The sequence below is a fragment of the Desmodus rotundus genome, chromosome 4 (assembly GCF_022682495.2).
Source record: "Desmodus rotundus isolate HL8 chromosome 4, HLdesRot8A.1, whole genome shotgun sequence".
In the NCBI taxonomy this organism is placed as follows: Eukaryota; Metazoa; Chordata; class Mammalia; order Chiroptera; family Phyllostomidae; genus Desmodus; species Desmodus rotundus.
In genome coordinates, this window is record NC_071390.1 from 67,196,379 (window position 1) to 67,218,017 (window position 21,639).

Sequence of the window (21,639 nt, forward strand, 5' to 3'; positions counted from 1 at the left end):
TTCACAAGGTCACCGTTGCCTTTTGGACATCACATGTACTTGTTGGAATGTATAAACTCAGCTTGAGAAAGTTATAACAATAAATTATAAATGAATCTGGCCAAGGAAAGAAAATCCCCTTAAATGTATTACTAGTTTGTCACGAACTCAGAATTTCATATAGTGATTTTCTTTCTGATGTTTTAAATGCATAGCTTGGAGTAACAAATACAATGATAATTTTTTTTCTTTTTTCTCTGAAATGGCACTTCGTTTCTAGTATTCTCAATTTGAGATTGAGAAAGTCCTTTAATAACAACTCTAAAGTGCTCTGCATTCAAAACTGAGGTTTTAAATGAAATAAGTTTTTTTTAATCAAATGTTAGCACAAACGATATTGTTCTATGAGATTACAAAACTAAAAGAGAGTGAAAAGTTAAAAAAAAATTTCCCAGCAGTGCAGTGATTGCAGCAATGAGGTGTCCAATAAATGCAGCAAATCAGCTGAGCTAAGATGGAAAAAAAAGCTACTGCTCCACAGGGACCATGCCATCAGACACGCAGGGACCAGCATGCCCAGACCTGAGTCCCTGGGCACCCAGGGAAGGCCTATGCAGCCAGGTGGGTCACTCATGGGGCTGAGCCTGCTGGAACTCCAGGCTTGGCTTGCCTCTTTGCCACCTGTTCACCTTTGTCAGGAGCTGGGAGGTTCATGGTCCCTCCTGTCCCCACAGCACCTTGCACACTGCCTGTCAGCGCTCAGTAAATGCCAGAAGAAGGAATAAGTGGATGACTGAAAATGGTCAGCATGAATCAGTGATGCAGAACAGGAGAAATACAGTCCTGACATACCCAATTTCAAGGTCACCCACCTCCTGACAGCACAAAGCCATGCTACCCTTCTAGAACAGGGTAAGGCAACTTCCTCAGCAGTATGATTCCTGTCATCTCTGTAAAGTGGTTCCTAATGACTGCTTAAGATACTATCAGTCTTAAAAGACTACCTGGAAGTAACAGCTTTACTTGGCCTGTCATTAATAAAATCAGAGCCTCAACTAAGCCCCATTGACCTCTGACACGGCTGAGAAGCATCTAGCTTCTTTTGCAGACAGTGTGAAACATCAGGTGCCTTGGCATTAACCTTCTGTCAGCCAGGAAATGCTGGCCTATGTCAGAGCCAGGAATCCCTCAGACAAGTTCCCACTTCCACGTCTGGAGGTCTTATCCCTTCTCCCTGATGATGACATCCCACTGACAAATGGGCCCCCACTTCTTCAGACAGCAGGAAGCCCATGAAACCAATGACTTCCGTTTTCCCCTCTCATCCCTTCAGAAGCCTCAGCATCTACTCTTCCCTCCAGTCAACATACATAACTCCCAGTGACAATAATGGAGTGTGCATGTGTACCGAGGGGAGCATAGAATTTTTATCTCTGTAAAAATGGCACTAGCGTGGTATAAGCAAAGTTTTTGTTTTTTTCCCAAGGCTTTTACTTGGGGCAATATATTGTACATGTGTTTGTAGGTTTTTTCCTTCTTTTTAATTTTAAATTGAGATTATGAACATATTTTATGCAGGTTAATATATCCTTTTCATGTAAAATTTAACTGAAACCAGTTCTATCTAGCACATTAACAACAACAAGAGAAATTCTCTGGCTTATTATAAACATCTTTCAAGAAACCTGAAATGCATGTCCTCTAGAAATAATTTTGCTGGGATTTGGGTTATCATTAAAATCCTCTCAGAATTCTATCACTGGTGTCTAGTGTACCTCAAAGCCTTTTCTGCTACTGATCAGAGAAACACTCTTGGTCTTGGCGGTACCTTCTCGATCATGAAAACTGGGCGGAGAACAGGGGCTTGTTTTCTGACCCAGTTCAACAATGAACTGAGCATGGCACCTCGGTCCTAAGCTGACCACAGGGTGAAAAGCTTCTTCCTAAGGCTCCCTCTCAAGTACCATAAAGTACGCCACTTTTCTTCTGTCCATTCTTTCAACAGGTTGAGTGTAGACTTTAAACTCAAGGGTATTCTAGAGAAGCAGGTTTTGGTCACATATTCCCTGCTAGTCAGAAATCTACCTGTGAGAGCCCCTAGGGGATCATTGGACAGGGCTACCCCTAGCTAAGATATAGACACACTCTCCAAAAGGGTTTTCTGGAAGGAAAGAGAGTCACAATGCCCTTGGGAAGCACATTCTCACATTTAAATTTCTCTTTGTTGATTAAGTAAGAAAAGCCACCATTTCCCCCCAAGTAGACTGAACTCTCTTACTAAAATGTAAGTCCTCTGTGGAGGTGGCCGGCAGTGACTGTCCTATTGGCAGTGACCTGAGCAGAGCTGGCTACTGAGTTTGATAAGTTGTTCAGAGCTGCACTTCTCTGTGCTTTGGCATTCCTCAGATTTATCTGGGATCTTGCTGAACTGCAGATTTTAATTCAGTAGGTCTAGGGTGGGACCTACAACTTCTAGGTGATTCCAAGGCTGCTGGTCCATGAACCACCCACGGAGCAGTGAAGACTTAGAGCTCCAATTTCAGATATCTGCCCTCAGTCATTCAGCCACCTCACAAACTACACATTCCAGGCTCCCTACTGGAGATACATAAATGAGGAAGACAGGTCCTCAATAATGTTAAAACTAGTGCTAATGAAAATGTAAAATTCCTGTGCATCAAAGGACACAATCAAGAGAAGGAGAAGGCAACCTATGGAAAACAGTATTATTTCATTTCCTCAAAAAAGCAAAAATAGAATTACCATATGATTTCACTTCAGCAATTTCCCTTCTAGGTGTATATACAGAAGAATTGAAAGCGGGAGCTCAAAGACATTTGTGCATCCATATTCACAGCAGCATTATGCTCAATAGTTAACATGTGGAAGCAACCCAAGTGTCCACTACAGATGAATGGATAAGAAAAATGTGGTATGTACTTGCAAGGAAATATTAATCAGCTTTAACAAGAAAGGAAATTTTGACACATGTTGCAAAATGGGTGATCCTTGACAACATTATGCTAAGTGAAATAAACCAGTTACAAAAAGACAAATACTGCATGATTCCACTTACATGATATCTAGAGTAGTCAGAGTCCTAGAGACAGAAAGTACAAGAATGGTTTGCAGGGCTGGCAGGGGAGAGTGAAGGGTTGTTTAATGAGTAGAGATTTTGCAGATGAAAAGATTTCTGGAGATTGTTTGCACAACAGTGTGAATGTACTTAACATTACTGAAATGTACACTGATAAATAGAATAGTAAATGTTATCTTATATGTATTTTAGCACAATTAAAAACAAACCGTTCCCACTGTCTGTACTATCTAAGGTGTCTACAGTGTGTATAGACTTCATTGTATAAGAAATGTAAAGGTCACTTTGTAGGAAGAAACCACATGGTTTCAGTGGAGGATAAAGTCAAGTCATGCAAGTAAACATGACTTCAATGTGGAGTGGGAAGTACTAAAATGCAGGTAAGGCCAGGTGCTGTGGGAGTCCCAAGGAAAGGCCCTGACATCAGATGGACGAAGAGGTGGTGAGCCACATGTGAGCCAGCTGTGGCAGCATGTAGGAGGAAAGGGACAAGCCTGGGCACACCAAAAAGTAACAGCCAGGCTTCAGTCAGCAGTGGACATGGGGTCAAGGGAGAGGTCAAGTGGAAATACATATGTAGATTGGTTCAGGGTTCTTTATTCTGTTCCTTTGGTCTATTTGTCTACCTTTGTGCTATTACCACACTGAATTAATTACTGTGGTATTAATATAAACCTTTGGAATTGGTATATAAATTCTTCACTTTGTTCTTTTCCTTCAAAAATATCTTGGTCCTTCTTAGTACATACACATTTTAGCATAAGTTTGGCAATTTCTTTCCCCCTCTCTCTTGCACAACTGATAAACAACATTAACACCAAAACAAGCAGCAATATGATTAGAAACTAAAAAATTTAAATATCCATGTATCCACACTGATATAAAAATTTAGTGAATAAATAAATGAGGGAAGGGATCCAACTTTTCCTTACAAAAGAACTTTAAATAATAAATGTGGGAGAACCAAGATGGCGGCGTAGGTAGACACACTGCGCCTCCTCGCACAACCAGAACTGACAGAAAATCAAATGGCAAGGAAGTCCGACACCAAGGAAATAAAAAATAAACATTCATCCAGACCAGTAGAAGGGGTGGAGATGGGCAGCCGGGCCGAGAGGACTCGCGTTGCCCTGGCGGGACCGAGACTGGTGGAGTGTGGGACAAATGGGGCAGGCAGTCTGACCACTAGCAGACCCTGCGGCCCCCACATTTGCGCACAGATAAACCGAGAGGGCCGGACTCAGAGTGGCGGAGAACGTGGCAGGCAGAGCGGCGGGTAGCACCCCAAGGCCCCACAATCGCGCACAGATAAACCGGACAAACGGCAGGGAGTGAAGCAGACCACGCAACCCAGGCAAACCTCTGATTGAAAACGCCCGTGGGGGTTGGGGTGGCAGCAGGAGAGACTCTCAGCCTCACAGGAGAGGTCGTTGGAGAGACCCACAGGGGCCTAGGGTGTGCACAAGCCCACCCACTCGGGAACCAGCACCAGAGGGGCCCAGTTTGATTGTGGGTAGCAGAGTGAAAGAGTGAAATCCGGTGGATAGTGGAGCAGGTGCAATAGCTCCCTCTCAGCCCCTCCCCCATGTACAGCATCACAGCACAGCGACCAGTGTCACCCTGCTCCGGGAACACCTAAGGCTCTGCCCCTTTAAGTAACAGACGCGCCAAGACAAAAAAAAAAAAAAAAAAAAGGCCCAAATGACAGAACACTTCAAAGCTCCAGAAAAAATACAACTAAGCGAGGAAGAGATAGCCAACCTATCGGATGCACAGTTCAAAACACTGGTTATCAAGATGCTCACAGAATTGGTTGAATCTATTCGAAAACCAGATGAAAAAATGAAGCCTATGCTAAGAGAAACAAAGGAAAATGTACAGGGAACCAACAGTGATGCGAAGGAAACTGGGACTCAAATCAATGGTGTGGACCAGAAGGAAGAAAGAAACATCCAACCAGAAAAGAATGAAGAAACAAGAATTCAGAAAAATGAGGAGAGGCTTAGGAACCTCCAGGACATCTTGAAATGTTCCAACATCCGAATTATAGGGGTGCCAGAAGGAGAAGAGGAAGAACAAAAAATTGAAAACTTATTTGAACAAATAATGAAGGAGAACTTCCCCAACCTGGCAAAGGAAATAGACTTCCAGGAAGTCCAGGAAGCTCAGAGAGTCCCAAAGAAGCTGGACCCAAGGAGGAACACACCAAGGCACATCATAATTACATTACCCAAGATGAAACAGAATGAGAGAATCTTAGAAGCAGCAGGAGAAAAGGACACAGTTACCTACAAAGGAGTTCCCATAAGACTGTCAGCTGACTTCTCAAAAGAGACCATATAGGCAAGAAGGGGCTGGCAAGAAGTATTCCAAGTCATGAAAGGCAAGGGCCTACATCCAAGATTACTGTATCCAGAAAAGCTATCATTTAGAATGGAAGGGAAGATAAAGTGCTTCTCAGATAAGGTCAAGTTAAAGGAGTTCATCATCACCAAGCCCTTATTATATGAAATGTTAAAGGGATTTATCTAAAAAAAAGAAGATAAAAAATATGAACAGTAAAAATGACAGCAAACTCACAGTTATTAACAACCACACCTAAAACAAAAACAAGGGCAAATTAGGCAAACAACTAGAACAGGAACAGAACCATAGAGATGGAGATCACATGGAGGGTTGTCAATAGGGGAGTTGGAGGGGGAGAGGGGGGGAAAGGTACAGAGAATAAGTAGCATAGATGATAGGTGGAAAATAGACAGGGGGAGGGTAAGAATAGTGTAGGAAATGTAGAAGCCAAAGAACTTATAAGTATGACCCATGGACATGAACTATAGGGGGGAAATGTGGTAGGGAGGGGGTGGGCAGGATGGAGTGGAGTGGGGGGGGGATGGGATAACTGTAATAGCATAATCAATAAATATATTTTAAAAAATGGAAAAAATAATAATAAATGTAGACAGATTGAGGAAAATAAAAAATGATTATTAATACACTATAGCAAAATCCACTGATGAATGCTAAAAGCAGTGGGCAAAGTTTAAGAAAAAACAGAATATTTGCATAGTCTTGATATAATTCCCCTAACATATTTATTAATTACTCTGATGGTTTTGACACATGTCCACAAATTCTCCACTCTTCCCCCCTTGAATATGAACTGGACTTAGTGACTGGCTTCTAATGAATAGGCTGTGGAAAGGGAAAAACAGTACCCTGATACTAAATAAGTCTGGCAGATGACACCTAACCAAGTGATAAGATTCATACCACCATTAATCAGATATACTGACAGCATGCACATCTGATATGATGCAACCAGAAGGGAGTATCACCTCTGTGTTGTTCTTCCCCCAAATCTGTAACGCCATTCCAATCATCAGAAAAACTCAGAGGAACCCAAATCAAGGGACATTCTAAAAAATAACTGGTTTCTACTCTTCAAAAATCTCAAGGCCATGAAAGAAAATGACAGGATGGAGGGACTGTCACAGATTGAGAGACTAAGTACGAAGAGATCTCCTGGATGGGATCCTGGAACAGAAAAACAATGTCAGTGGAAAACTGTGGGGAACTGTTCCAAGCATGGGAAACGTGGCTCACCCCCACTCGGGAAAGCCAGTGGGGAGCGAGGTTGGTGGGCAGGACCCATGTCCACGGATAGGTTCTCTAGTGGGAAATCAGGCCTGCATTGTACCTTGACTGCTATGAGACTTGCTCTTGCTAAAACTCCCTCACCCTGAATTGAGGCAGCAAATGTTTACTGAGTATCTTTAACTTCCTAAAGTCTGTACTAAAGCACCCAAGTATGGAGTGTGAACAGTTTCCCCCTCCAGCTGTAACATCCTTGTCTTTGAAGTAATTAGCAGTATTCTGTCCTTTGTTGTCCTTAAAAGGTAATCACCTGTGGTGAACCTGTGCATGGTAAATAAGTATCATCCTCCATGTAATGTGTCCAGAAAAACAATGAAAGCCTGTCCAGGAGGGGGTCGGCTCTTTCTCTCTTGGGCTCTCTCTAGCCCTCTCGCCCTCTCTCACTTAGAGAGTGGCCATGCCATCCCTTTTTCTCCACAGGATTTCTGTAGTCCACGTGTATTTGTATATTGCAGCCACAACACCGGATCCTGCAGGCTGGGATCTGCATCAGAAAACTGCTGAAATCTGGTCAAAATTGGAAGTGTAGTTAACACTAATGTGCTGAGGGAAATTTCTTAGTTTTGACATTACTCCATGGCTATGTAAGATATTAATGTTAGGAGAAGCTGGGTGAAGGGTAGACAGAAACCATACTAGCTTTACAACTCTTCTGTAAACCTAAAATTATTTCAAAATAAAAAACTATAATGAATTTCTTTTAAGGTTCTTCACTGTGGTATCAGATAAATTTATACATGCAGGTTCACTTTCTATTTTATACATTCCTGAGTGTGACCTTTTTCTCCTTTTTGAAAGCAGCATTTATAGTGAAAAAGAATTCTACTTGGATTGTAGAAAAGACATGATGGAACTACGTATGTAGAAAAGCTGGCTCAAAAGCTGCTCCAAGACAGAATGCCCCAGCTTGGGATGAGAGCACCAGGGACTTTCAGAATATTTTGAGTCAATAAAAGTACCACTTGGACCCAGAAGTGTGTTCAAGGCTTGAGGGAAAACAACACAGAATTTAATTACTCACCAGGGTGGCTTTCCTTTGTGGTTTCAGCAGCTTCGGTTTATGGAAGGTGGCAGCTATGGGAGCTGTGAAAGTATGTCAAGAGTTCAGCTTGTAATTCCTGCTGGGACTCTTCTTAATACCCACATATCATGGGCATCACAGACATACTCTATGGAGATACATGGACTCCTTCCTACCTGCATGAAAGAACTCTGGTTTCTCACCTAGGTATCGATGGGTGCCCCTCCTAGTCCTTGGACATGTCAGCTTCTCCCCTCATCAAGTTCAACAAAAAACTCTGCATAAAGCACTGCCCTCTGCAACAAGGTCAGATGTGCAGGTGAGAAACAGGTGGGATTGGTAAAGGTTGAGGCTGGTACCTTCCCTGGGGTCCTAACTGCATATAACACTGACAGCAATGACCTTTGGCCCTTACTGCAGCCCTCATTGGTCATCAAGGAGGGTGGAAACTGGGACCCTTAAAGAGAAGGAAACTGAGGCCTTTCCCCTAATGTTCCCTAAATACTAATATAACTAGTATTCCCTTAAACACTAACATAACTAGTATTTAGATTATTTGAGACTTGAACTTGGCCTTGAAAGTCAGGTAAACCTCACTTCAAAGTCAGACTCTACTACTTAGCTCTTTGAGGCTCACTTTCACCTTTTTGAAGGGGAGGTACTATCTACTCTGATTGATGGGACGTTAGAGTAGCACATGTCTGGCCCAGGTAGGGGTTCTCTGCCTCCTTCCCTCCCCAGATCTGCATTTGTCATGCCTAACAGAACACCGTGTCATCCAGCCTCTCTGCCCACCCAACACATGTTCAACCTTAGCACAAATGGACTTTACCACAGGGCTCCAAGTATCCCTAGGAAACATCCTGTAAAGGTACAATTGAGGGATAAAATGTATCTTGCCTCATTATTAAACTGTTTACCTGGGCAATCCTTGGTACTTCCAACTATATTTCAAATTTTTGAGGTATGAACTTCTCTTAAATTGGCCACAGTTATTTTAGAAACTATCTATAGACTGTCTTAATTCTCCTAAGATATGTGCAGTTCTCTTCTCCACAAATACCCTTCCTCCTCATTTATGTTCCCCTAAGTCATAACTGGAATCAAAGAATGACCCTCATTTTATCCTCAGAACAAATATAAAATAAGTTACATACCTGGTTTACAACTTCAGAACAAGCAAAGAGCCCTCTTTTCCTTGAATGAACCAAGAAGATGTGACATCCTCTTGCCCCTCCCCACTATGTGCAGAGCATATTAATAGTTCAAAGTGAAATACACTGTGGAATCAGTCTGTGATGCTAACCTCCCACATCCCTACTAAAGCCATGTTGGGCCAATGGCACCACCACTAGCCTCACCCCAGGATAGGGCTCAGTTATGACCAGAATCTAGGTGGGATTCTCTGGACTATATAATCACTATATGGCATGTCCTCCATCTGTCTGCTCCCCTTTCCCTAACCCCACATAAAACCACTGGCCCAATTCTGGATCAGTCATGGTGGTTTCCTCACGGATAATTGCAGGCTGGCTTCCTACCTTTGGCAGGGACTGCAGGAGGAACGTCCGTCTTTTCCTTCCGCCTCTTGCCCTTCTTGGGCTGCAATGGGGCCAAGCTGGTCACACTGGTGACAGTCTCCCCTGAGCTGTAGAAGAAGAGAGTCCTGGTAAAGGAAAGGCAGGTTTGTTCCAGGGAAAAGGAAAGGAAGCAAGAGTTTCTAATTTTTCCCTGTGTACCTTTGTAAGATAGGGTTACCTTATAGCTGAACTGGGACTGATTGCTCTTTGCTTATCTCTAGGGATGTCTGGAGGTCTGATTCTGAACTGACCCTTGGCTGAGATAAGAACAATCAGATGAGCTAGTTAGTGATTTATAATGTGTTGTTCAAAGTTCGAAAATCCTGGAGACACCCAGAGACAGCCTCTCTACATCTCTTAGGGATGTACAGATTTATGGTTTTACACAAGGTTTCATTGGTTATACAACCTGGCCTGGCTATATCACCAGTAAAGTATTAAGATTATCACTAGAAACTTCTGCTTGAGCTCTTCTAAAACCAAGATTCTTTGCACACATCTTTGTGGTTCACAGGTGAAAAAGGAGCAGCTCCTGTGCAAGTGAGAAAGGACCTTGGAGAATTGCACCTGGAAGTCCTGGGGGTCCTCGTGATTGTTCATGCTTTCTTCTCCTGCTGTAACTTTACCTTCGGTTCACACAGGAGTGTTGTTCTCAATCACTGACTGTAGTGTCAGATCCTTTCTATGTGTTATCCATGATAGCACAAAGTGATGGGCTGATAAGCCTTATATTAGAGGTAAGAAAACCAAGACTTAAAGATGCTAAATGACTTTCTCTAAGTGACAATGTTAGTATGCAGCCTACATGAAAGCTGCAAACCCAGGCTGTCCTGATGTGAAACCTGTTCCTGACATCACATATAGAGTGGAGTCCACATACTTCCCTGAATGGCCATTAGTCTTTTTTAAATGCATCCTATTGGCTCCAGAAACCCAAAGGAAAGGCCCTTTTAGAATCTCTTGTCTTTGGGCAAATTTTCCAGTCAGTGAGGTCGTTACCAAGAGAGGATCTCTTCCTAATACATAAAGAATCTCTAGAATTTAATCCATAACATGACTGCCTGCTTAGTAATCAAAATGAATGAAGGTGGTAGACAGTTTTCACACCAGAGGAAAGGCTCTTACCTGTAAAAACATGCTAAAACTTTTCATGAAAGGACTCCCAATTAAAACGTACTGTACTTCCTTTCTCCATCTAGTGATTATATGAAGAATATCAGAATAGCAGCCATCAAGTTTAAGGCAAAGCACTCTTTTAGCAAATGTATGGGGAATCAGGCACTTAGAAGTATTGCCAGTATGAATATAAACACTTCCTGAGGGAGAAAAACGTGGAAATCAGAATAACTTGGGCTATCAGAATTACAGAGGCTTATCCTTTTTGACCTGGCAATTTCATTTCCAGGAATTTATTCTGTGGATATTCTTGCACATGTATGAAAATGTATGCATGAGTCATTACAGCGCTGTTGGTAATAGCAATAAATTGGAAACAACCCAGCTGTCTATCAGCAGGGGACTGATTAAGGAAATTATGATGAATCCACAAATCTACACATAGAATCCTCTGTATCTGTAAAGAGGAATGAAAAATCTATTTGTGTACTGATAAGAAAAGATACATTGTTAAGTGAAAAATCTAGGTGTTGGAAAATGTAAAATGTGATACTTTTTGAATAAAAATATGGGAAAATAAGAAAAAATATCTACTTATTAGTATTTCCATATACATGAATGAAGAAACTCTGGAGGTATCCATAAGAATTTAAAATCAGTGGTTCCTTGGAATGGAGGTGTTTAGAAGCTAAACAGATGGGAAATTGGATAGGGAGGGTAGTCACTGTATATATTTTAGATTAGTTAGCCTTTTAGTTTTAATTTTTAAACCACCTGACTATACAATCTTTGAAAAACAGTAAATTAAACACAAATAAATATCTAGATATATTTAATAAATGGAAATATGCTATTCTAATGTAGTCCTAAAATTTTAAACATAAACAAAGACTGAACCACACACATTGTAGAAAAAATCCAAGAATACAGTTCACACTGAGTTTCCCCAAAGATGGCTTATTTTTACTGGAAGCAGAAATGCTAACTGGCCATAGCCTTAGAGTACATGATCAATTATGTAAATTCACAAGTAGCCAAAAAGGAATGTATGTTCACAAAGCTCTGACTGCTAAGAGAAAACAAGGGATCAAACTCTCAGAATTTCTTAAATATACAACCACAGGTCAAGCTTCATTTTGTAGCTATGTAAACTCCCAAAATGTTTACTTTTTTCCTTCCACTTTAAGTTATAAATTAATCCATGTTCATGTTTTAAAATGGTAATTACAGGCATGGAGACAAAAGAAAATAAGTCTATCATAACCAAAATACAACCTTCATAAATAGGTAACACAAACATTTATTTCCAGTCTTTTTCCTCTTGTTGTATTTTTCTTAATAGACTTCATTCTTTAGAAAATTTTTTGGTTCACAGCAAAATTGAGGGGAAGGTACAGAGATTTCCCATGTACCCCCAACCCCACCACCTCCCGCAGATATACAACATCCCCCATTATCAATATCCTTCACTAGAGTGGTACATTTGTTATGACTACATTGACAGATCATTATCACCCAAAGTACATAATTTACCTTAGGGTTGATTCTTGGTGGTGTACATTCTATGAGTTTCGACAAATACAGTATAATTTGTCCACTATTGTGTTATACAGAGTAGTTTCACTGCCACAAAAACCCTCCATGCTCTACCTGTTTGTCCCTCCACCCCTCAACTCCTGCCAACCACTCATCTATTTACTCTTTCCATAGATTTGCCTTTTCCAGAATGTCATATGTTCACAATCATACAGATTACAGCCTTTTCAGATTGGCTTCTTTCACTTGGTAACGTGGATTTAAATTTCCTCCATGTCTTTTCATGGCTTGTTAGCCCACTTTTTTTTAGTGCTGAAAAATATTCTATTATCTGGACGTACCAGGGTTTATTTGTCCATTCACCTACTGAAGGACATCTTCTGTGCTTCCAAGTTTTGTCAACTAAGAATAGAGCTGCCATAAACACCCACATTCAGGTTTGTGGGTAGACAGAAGTTTTCAACTCTTCCTTGGTTTTTATACATTGTTTTATCATATTGTATTTCAATTTTGCACCCTTCTTTTTATTTAACATACATCTGTCTTACTGTTACATCCTTATACTATTCCAGTGAGAAGATATGCCACGGTTTACTTAGCCATTCCCTGACTTCTAAACATCTAATTTGTTTCCCAGTTTGACATAGAAATAATAACACTATAAATGTATTGATGCATAACTTCCATTCAAGACTTTTGTTTTTAGGTTGGATTCTTGGAGCTGGACTTACCAGTTCACAGACCATTTTCAACTCTAATTAATGGCTGCTGTCAAAATGCTTTGTGGCAAGTTGGTACTACTTTATAGTCACTCTGTCAACAGATGAAGTTTTCATCCTCTTTTTTTTTTTAGTTCTTGTTGTTTTCATCCTCTTTAAAACCAGGTTTATCAGCTTAACAAATTACTCACTTAATGAAGAAACATGTGATTCCCCTTTTCCTTGAATTTCTCTGATTGTTAGTGAGGATGAGTACTCACTGGTTTGCCTATTGTGTATCCTCATTTGTGAATGATGTATGGACATCTTCTGCACTTATTTATTAGGATCTTGAAGTTTTTCTTACAGATTTGCACACACCGTTCACATCAGTCTCACATGTTTATTTCAGACATTTCCCCCAATTCCTTTCGAACTTTGGCTTTTTGTTAAACACACAATAATGTTTTCTTGTTTGCCAAAATCATTCGATATTTTCTTTTTGTCTATCATCTCTGAGTTGGATCTTCCTTCCCAGCTGCACTTCACACCCTGCAGAGTACATAACAGTTGCCCTTACTCTTCTCTTTTCTTGGCTATAATTCTTTAGCTCTTTAATAAAAAGGAAAGCTGTGGGACATCACTGCTGTGAACTTAGGCTGTCAGGCCCAGGGCTTAGTAAACTGGAAAAGATCTGCTTTGTCATCACCATTTCCTTTCCAAACTGCATGCACTAACTAAATATAGCTCTAATTCATGTTTCAACAATTAGTTACCACAATGACATGCAATAGACATTATTTCCCTTAGAATCTTATGTCTCTCATTGAGCCAGCAAGGCTGGCAAAAATTTTTGACTAAGAGAGCCTAGTTTATGATTCACTTATAAGAAAGTTATTCTGTATCTTGGTTGGAACAGGATGGTATTTTGTCTCTGACACAAGGGAGTGAGTATTGTTGGGGCCAGTCAAACCAAAGGAGATAGGAAATAGTCCAGAAGCTGTGATTGAATTGGAGAGCTGCATGATTGAAGGGAAGTGCTATTTGTAGGGAACATAACTGTCTTTCTGGCTCCAACAAGGGTAGAGCAGGAGGCACACGCGTGGAATATGTATAATGTTCTGGCCTGGCTGTTTCTCACAAAAGCCTCTGTCCTATACAGTCTGGGCACCTCTGCTTCATGGCACATGGTGTCCAGATTTAGTGAATGGGCACTGGACCAGTGGCAGAGAGATGACACTGGGCAAGTCACTCACTTCCCTGAGCCTCATCTCACAACCTGTAAAAAGGGGAGACATAACCTTGCTATCTATCTCACAGGATTTTTACGAGGGTTAGATGAGATAGCGTAGCCTTAATTCGATGGGGCATGAACTGATCCCAAAACCCACCATGTGGGTACAGTGCAAGCAGGGCATTTCATGGAGCTACCCAGGCAGAACAATGTTGCTACCCAGGTATCTCATGGTGGAATGTTTTGGCCCTGAGGGGAAGGCTGAAAGTTTCAACTTAAATCTTGATCAGAAAGTCTTTCTGCTCAAGACAGTAGAGAATGCCCTCTGATTGGCACAGATACACCAGTACAAGAACGAGTGCAGGACAGACAGGCAGGGAAGAAGGAGGGAGAGGATGCACCCCGAACAATGAACAGCTGCCCTGGGACACCAAATAAAGGAGGCACCCTTGGTCTAGCCAGGTGCTGACCAAATTGTGAGCAACCACATTCTGCAGAAGCTGAAGTTGATAAAACCTGTTTGTCTCTATCCAATGCAAGGCACTGTGGAAAGTAGTTGATATCCGTAGTCTCTGACCCTGATGTGAGAACTAAGCCTCAGAGGTCTGGGCAGGAGACGTGGGATCTGATGTAGGTCAGCCTGCCTCCTCGGCTCAGAAGCAAGGACTCTGGGACCCAACCAGACAACAGAGAACAAGAAAACTAGTACAGGAAGAATGGAAATCAAGTCAGATCCACAATGTCTGCTCCATGCTTAAATCAGCTCCCTAAAGAGAAGGTACTGGAAGGCAATACCAGCACCCCACTGAATTTTAAGTATGTACTAAATTCAGAGTGGGGAGCTCCCAGGCCCACTACAGCTTCTCTAACTCCTGCCCTGGTGTAAGGAGAAGAAACCAAACCAAGTGCTCGGGTCTTAGGGGCAGGAGCTATGGCTGGGGCCCAAGACCAAGGGCCAGTCTGGCCCAGGAGTGGGCAGAGGTGGAGGGGAGCATGTTCCTGTTGGAAATTCTGGAATAAGTGATGCCAGCTGGCAAAATGGAGGTGAACAAAGGTGGGCCAGCCTTATGGAAATCTGCCTCTACTTTTGAGCTTAGTGTTGGGGAGTAGAAAAAAGTAAATGAGAGTACAAATGGGCTGATCCTACCAAAGTACATGTGATAACTAAAACCCACAGCCCAGTCACACCTCGCTCTCATAACTAAAAGTGATGTTACCCTCACACTGCCCTGAATCTCCAGGGCTCCTCACTCCCATGAACCAAATTCCTCCAGCCCTCAGCCTTTTTATCTGCTATGCTTCTTTCCCCTATCTCTGCATCTGCCCTCCCCAGTCCTCTTCAACTAGAACATGCTTAGTTATCCTTCATGACTTGGCCCACATTCACCTCCTGTAGCCTGCCCTACCACCTACAGATGCCTGAGACGGGGTTAGGAACACCTCCTCTGGGTGCCCATGACAGCTCTGTGGGCATCCCAAGGGTACTACCACAATTTTGCCTGTTTGGGTCTCCTACTTGATGCAGATTCCAAAGGCATGGGCTTTGTGTTATTTCATCCTCGCTTTATGGGCCTTATAAGCTGTCCTACATAGTAGACTCACTCATAAGTACTGACTGAATAATAATAATAGAACCATTTGCATAGACCTCACCATTTACCAGAGACTGACTCATTTAATCCTTCCAACAATGCTATGCACTAGGGCTATCACTGTCCCCATCTTACCAGAGAAATTGAAAAACTCCTCAAAGTCACTCAGTGGCTGAGCCTAGATTTGAACTCAGGCAGCCTGGCCCCAGAGCCTTGAACCATCATAGCAGATGCCTTTCACAGAAGGAATAAGTGTTTGTAACATTAATATTATTCACTATTACACAAATAAAGCAAGTAGTTACATATCTAAGTTCAGAACACATATCTTTAGATTCTTTTTGAAATCATAAGTCTGTCTTCACTCAAATATCCTGCACAAATCTCATACTAATTAAATCTCATAGTTTGTTGGTGTATGTTTAAAAATCTTTGATGGTTCTGAAAAGACTGCAAAATGCTTTAAACTAAGCTCATAAACCAGAGTAAAACTGTGCCTATAATTTATCCAACATATAAATAGTCTCTGCCCCTATTTATCCTTGAGCAAGTGTATGCACCAGAAAAAATGAGGAAAGCTTGGATAGTTTCAGTTGTAACTGCTATTGGCACAGGTAATATAATGTCTAGTTTAAGTTTTCCCATTTGCAAATACTTTGTTATATCAAACCCATAAGGAGAGGTCCAATAAAAGGTCAGGAAATGCGCTAGTTGGGAATTGCCTTTCCTGTGCCCTTGCCCATTCTCTTGACAGTTTTTTTGTACATAACCTACAGGAAGTAAGGCATCTGAATCCACTAAAGAGACGTGTTACAATATGGGAGCCCATCACACCCACATGCAACTGGTGGCATTTCATTTGGAGAAATGCCATGCAGTTGAGCTGATCTGAAAGCTGTTTTCTCTTGGGAGGACCTGTCTCAAAGCTTTCAGGACCCTGAAAGGCCTGTTCAAGTCTGGCTTTCTGCTCCATAATAGCACTTTGCCATGGGAGAAAAACAGTATCCCATCCCTGAAGGTCAGGGCAACTTCCCACTTCATGGATGATACAAATTCAAGATGAGACTTATTTCTTCTACTTGAAGTTCTCTCAAGAAGCTATAGGATTCTCCAGAGCCTCCAGGTTCTGCCCAGTTGCATGACAAAGTCCCTATTCAGTGACTGCAGGCTCAGTGCCAGTATGTGGCCCTTCATGAGGGTCCCTCCCCTGCTGAGTGTTTCCATTCCTGGCACCTTGCCCTGGTCCTGTGCTCTCTGCCCATTCTTCCTCAGGAGGAATTGGTCTGAGGACAGAGAAGGGCATTTGTCTTGAGACTCCAGGGGCCCAGTTGCCCACTGACATAGCACAGATGAATGAGCCAGGATCTGGGAGCCCCCTGGCAGGACAGGGACAGGAGGATCTGCCTGGGCTACAGAGACAGAGCATACAAGCCAAAGGTAGTTCAAAGGCAAAGGATAGTCTGGTCACTAGTGAGGTATCATGACAAGGAATCTGGGCTGCCTCTAGTCAAATTGTCATGAGATTCTAATCAGGAAGATAAATGGAAGTCAATAAGTTGCCCATTTCCATGTACGTGGGAGCAGGCCTGGCCCCTTCAGGGTTCTGGGTGCAGTGAAGTAGTGCAGTGAAGGTAGGCTTTCCAGAGGCAGAAATGCAGGATGGCCCAACAGAAGACATGCCCACGGGGAAAGCTCAACTCAGACTTAATCAGTCTTGAGGAGGCAGCATTTCAGTAGAACTGTGGTCATATCTGACCTATGCTAGGCATCCTAGGGCTGGGGAGACCCAACTCCAGTGCCTGCCAGGCTGGGATGACATCCTGTCCTGTACTTCTAGCTTTGGTCAGCACTAGCTCAGAGCAGGGCAAGTGAAGGGAAGGCCTGGGAGGGGAGGGAAACAGGCCCAAACACCTAGCACCATATGCTAGTATAAAGAGGTCAGACCCTGGATTACAGCAAGCAAATCCTAAGAAACAGTGCAGGCTGGCTCTCTACAGCCTCTGACCCCCAGCTATCACCATCTGTAATGCCTTATGGGGGCATATGATCTAAAAAAGAAGCAAAAAGCTTTATTGGGGCATGACTGACTTATTTACTATAAAGTTGACTGACCATAAGTGTACAATTCAATAATTTTTAGTATATTTATAAAACTGTGCAATCATCGCAACAATACAGTTTTAGAACATTACTGTCATCCCCAGAAAGTTCCCCCTAGCCCATTTATAATTAATCCCTATTTCCACCTTCAGCTCCAACCAAATACTAATCTACTTTCTGTCTCTACAGATGTACCTTTTCTGGACATTTCAAACAAACAGAATCATACAATATGTAATTTTTCACATCTGAATCTTTCACTTAGCTTAATGTTTTTGAGATTAACCCATGGTGTAGTATATCAGCAGTTTGTTACTTTTTATTATCAAATAGTATTTCATTGAATGAATATACTAAATTTTTTTATGTATACACCAGTTGATGAATATATTTAGGATTTTTCCAGCTTCTGGTTATTATGAATAAAGCAGCTATGAACAATTGCATATATGTCTTTATGTGAACATATGCTCTCATTTCTCTTGAGTAGATTCCTATGAGTGGAATTGCTGGGTCATATGATAAGTTTATGTTTAATGTTTAAGAAACTAACAAACTGTTTTTCAATGTGGCTACACCATTTAACATTCCCACCAGCAATCATGTATCTGAGGCTCTGTTGTTCCATATAGATTTATAATTGTTATATTTCCTGATATTTAGACTCTTTATAATTGTGAAACTTCCTTCTTTGTCTCTTACAATACTTTCATCTTAAATTATATAATTTATTATAACCTCTCTTATTATTACTATTTGCACACCATTTCTTTTCTTATCGTTTGGATGTTCTCTATTTACTGGATATGCATGTTGCCTCAGCAAGAATTATGCTTTCCCCAATCATAACCAAGCAACACACGGGCGCCATCAACTCCAGCTCATAGGAAAAATGATCACCCCAGGAAAAGGCAATGCAAGGCCAGGGGTGGGGACAGAGCAGCAGAAAGGCTGAAAGAGAAGGGGGTTCACCTTCTGGTACCTGGCTTCTAGGATGGGCTTTCTTTTTCTCAGGGTTTAGTGGAGGATTGCAGCAGGAGAGGTGACAACTACTTTGATGTTCTCTCTCAGACATATCTTGATGAAGAAGTGGGATACTGAAGTCACCTTATATATATGCAACTTACACAGTCCACTGGTATCAACATTTTATCACTTTGAGTGAAGTGTGTAAACCTCACTCCTATTTAGGTCACTTTATCTTCAAATAACAATGTTATTCTTGAGTATCAGATGATTTTATAATTTTTTGTCTTAATCATCAAATATTATTTTTAAAACTCATGAGGAAAAAAAAGTCTACTTAGGTACCCATATTTATGTTCTATTATTCCTTTTTCCTTCCTAACACTAAGATTTTCTCTGCTATTTCAAGAATTTCTTTTAAAGTAGGCCTGACAGTAACAAATTCTTTTAGTTTCCCTTCATCTGCAAATGTCTTTATTTCCCCTTTTTCTTAAAGGATAATTTTGCTGGATACAGAATTTGTGGTTGACAGAGTTTTTCTTTTTTTTTCTATTTTCAATTTCTTTCTACTCTCCATAAATTCAGATACAAAATGCATTGTCATTCAAATTTGTGTTACCCTGTAGGTAATACATGGCTTCTCCCTGGTTGCTTTTCAAATTCTTTTCTTTGTCTTTGGCTTTCATAATTTTCTTTTAACCAACTTTTAGAGCCCTCCTTTGGTTGTCTCTTATATTATTTCCAAGGTTTACAGTTGTGTTTAGTAGGGAAGAGCAGGGACAAACTGACCTATGCTGTCTTGTCTGGATCAAAAATCTCACATTTTCAAACACTAAAAGGTTGCAATATTTACCACAACTATTATCTTACCTATGAGGTGTGTCCCACCAGCTAAAAGGCTAGCATCTTAGCACATATATTATTAATGGCTGCATTTTGCAAAGGGCCATAGGATAAGCAAGCATTGCTGGAAAAAGATTAGGAGTGATTGTGGTCATGAGGCATCCAAGTGGGTCAGTCTGGTTGCTAGCCCCTTTCTAAAAGGGGGAACCATCCTCCAGGAGCAGGTGCCAAGCCTCCTCTAGCATGCATATTAGGCCATCAGGAACTACCTGTTTTCTGGATCCTCTGGGGGTGATAGCCAGAGCATGGGGTCTAGAAATATGCAAACACACGCAGGGGTATCACACATTTTTAGGCTAATTTGTGAACTAATGTGCAGGCCTTTAAGTAAAGGTACAAATTTAAACAATTTCTTGGTAATATCAAAAGAAAGTAAAATAGCAGATAGTTTTTTTTGAAAAAAGGAAAAATATTCCTACCTGTTCTGAGGGCATTTCACCAAATAATGTCTTGCTGTTAAAGGAAAAAGAAATAGAAGAGAGTAAGTAGATCTACTTTAGACATTTATGCTCCAGGAATTAACAGGAGACATAGGTGCCCAAGTGTTGACCAGGTATTGGTTCAAGCCACTTCTCAGGACTTTCATACTTCTCTTTGGATGAGTACAGCAGAGTCAGAGCAGGGATACCTCAGGGATTTGATATTGTTCCACACCTGCATCGAGCCAGGCATGAAGCCAGACGCCCAGACTGCCTGGTTACATTACCCAAAACATTGATTTTTTTTTTTTGCTAGATTGAGTTGTCTTCTAGCTTAAAGGGTCCAGGAGTAACAGTCACCCAACTTATGAGCTTGGCCTTAATAACGAAAAAGCCTTCTTGGGGCCACCTGTTTCCACTTAAAATGCTCTTCTCTGTAAAATGGGTTTCCATTCTCTGATCAATGCTCTTCCAGGACTAATAGATATCCCTGGAAAAAAATACTCTTAAGGCAAGATATCAACCACAGTAGCTCTCGTTGAGAAAAACAAGATTCTACATGTAGAGGAAATATAAGAATGTAGAAGCCAAAGAACTTATAAGTATGACCCATGGACATGAACTATAGGGGGGAAATGTGGGAGGGAGGGGGTGGGCAGGATGGAGTTGAGTGAAGGGGTGGAAATGGGACAACTGTAATAGCATAATCAATAATATATCAAAAAATAAAAAATTTTAAAAAAGAATGCCTAGGCAGTTACCCTAACAAGGTGTGATCTAACCTCACAGTTGAGTTCACCTCAAATAGAAGTAGAACTGAAGCAGCCACAGGGCCTTGGGGTTGTGTGATAGATTGTGTGATCACACCTCCCTGTACCTTTCCACACCTATGTGTAACACCCACCCACACTGACTCTGGGCTTGGCCACATGGCATGCCGTGATCAATGAAACATTAGCCAAGCAGAGACATAAAAGGCCCCTGTGTCCTGATGTCCTGAGGTATGCTCACTCGTGCGCTCGCTCTCTCTCTCTCTCTCTCTCTCTCTCTCTCTCTCTCTCTCTCCCTCTCTCTCTCTCCCCCATGCCCTTCCCTTCTCCTCTCAAACCCTGCCCTGCACTGCCCTCCCCTCACCACCCCCTCCCTCCTTCTCCTCCTCCTCCCCTTCTTCTTCCCTCCCTCCCTCTGTCCCTCTCTTCTTGCAGGGAATTCTTCTGCTACCACAAGCCTGGTTAGCCTACTGGAAGATGAGACCATATAGAAGAGCTGCAAGTCATCTCAGCTGAGGCCCCAAAGCAGGCCCCAGCTGATAGACCATTGGACTGAAGCTGCATGAGTGCGTGACTCCAGCTGAGCCCAGAACAGCTCAGCTGAGCCCAGCCCAAATAGCTGATCTGCAAAATTGTGAGCAAATAAAATGTTGTTTTAAGTTACACATTTGGAGTGACCTGTCAAGAAGGTGACCAATTCAGCTTCCAGACCAGGATGAGAGGGAGCTTTTTTAGGTTTATCTGGCCCAACTTCCCTTAGTGCCTAAACTCTCTCTGTATTTCATTTACAGTATTCCATTTCTGTACTATGTATCACATAGTTTATAGATACAACAATAATAAAGTCACAGTTAATACTTACTGAGAACCTCATAAATTCCTGGCACTATTCTAAGCATGTTATATAGATCAGTGCTTTGTATACCCTGGGGCTTGCAGACCCTAGGCAATCTTAGAAAGGGCAGTTTTAAGGAAAT

General features: G+C 41.7%; 1 protein-coding gene across 1 annotated transcript in view; it reads right to left on the bottom strand.

Annotated features, from left to right (window-relative positions):
- VSTM4 (V-set and transmembrane domain containing 4) overlaps positions 1-21,639 on the bottom strand; it is a 114,877-nt gene that overhangs the window by 14,658 nt on the left and 78,580 nt on the right. The window contains exons 5-7 of the mRNA XM_053923431.2: positions 19,893-19,926; positions 9,290-9,396; positions 7,749-7,810 (exon numbers count right to left, since the gene is read on the bottom strand). Of these exons, the coding sequence (XP_053779406.1) occupies positions 7,749-7,810; positions 9,290-9,396; positions 19,893-19,926 (203 nt within the window). The remainder of the gene's footprint in view (positions 1-7,748; positions 7,811-9,289; positions 9,397-19,892; positions 19,927-21,639) is intronic.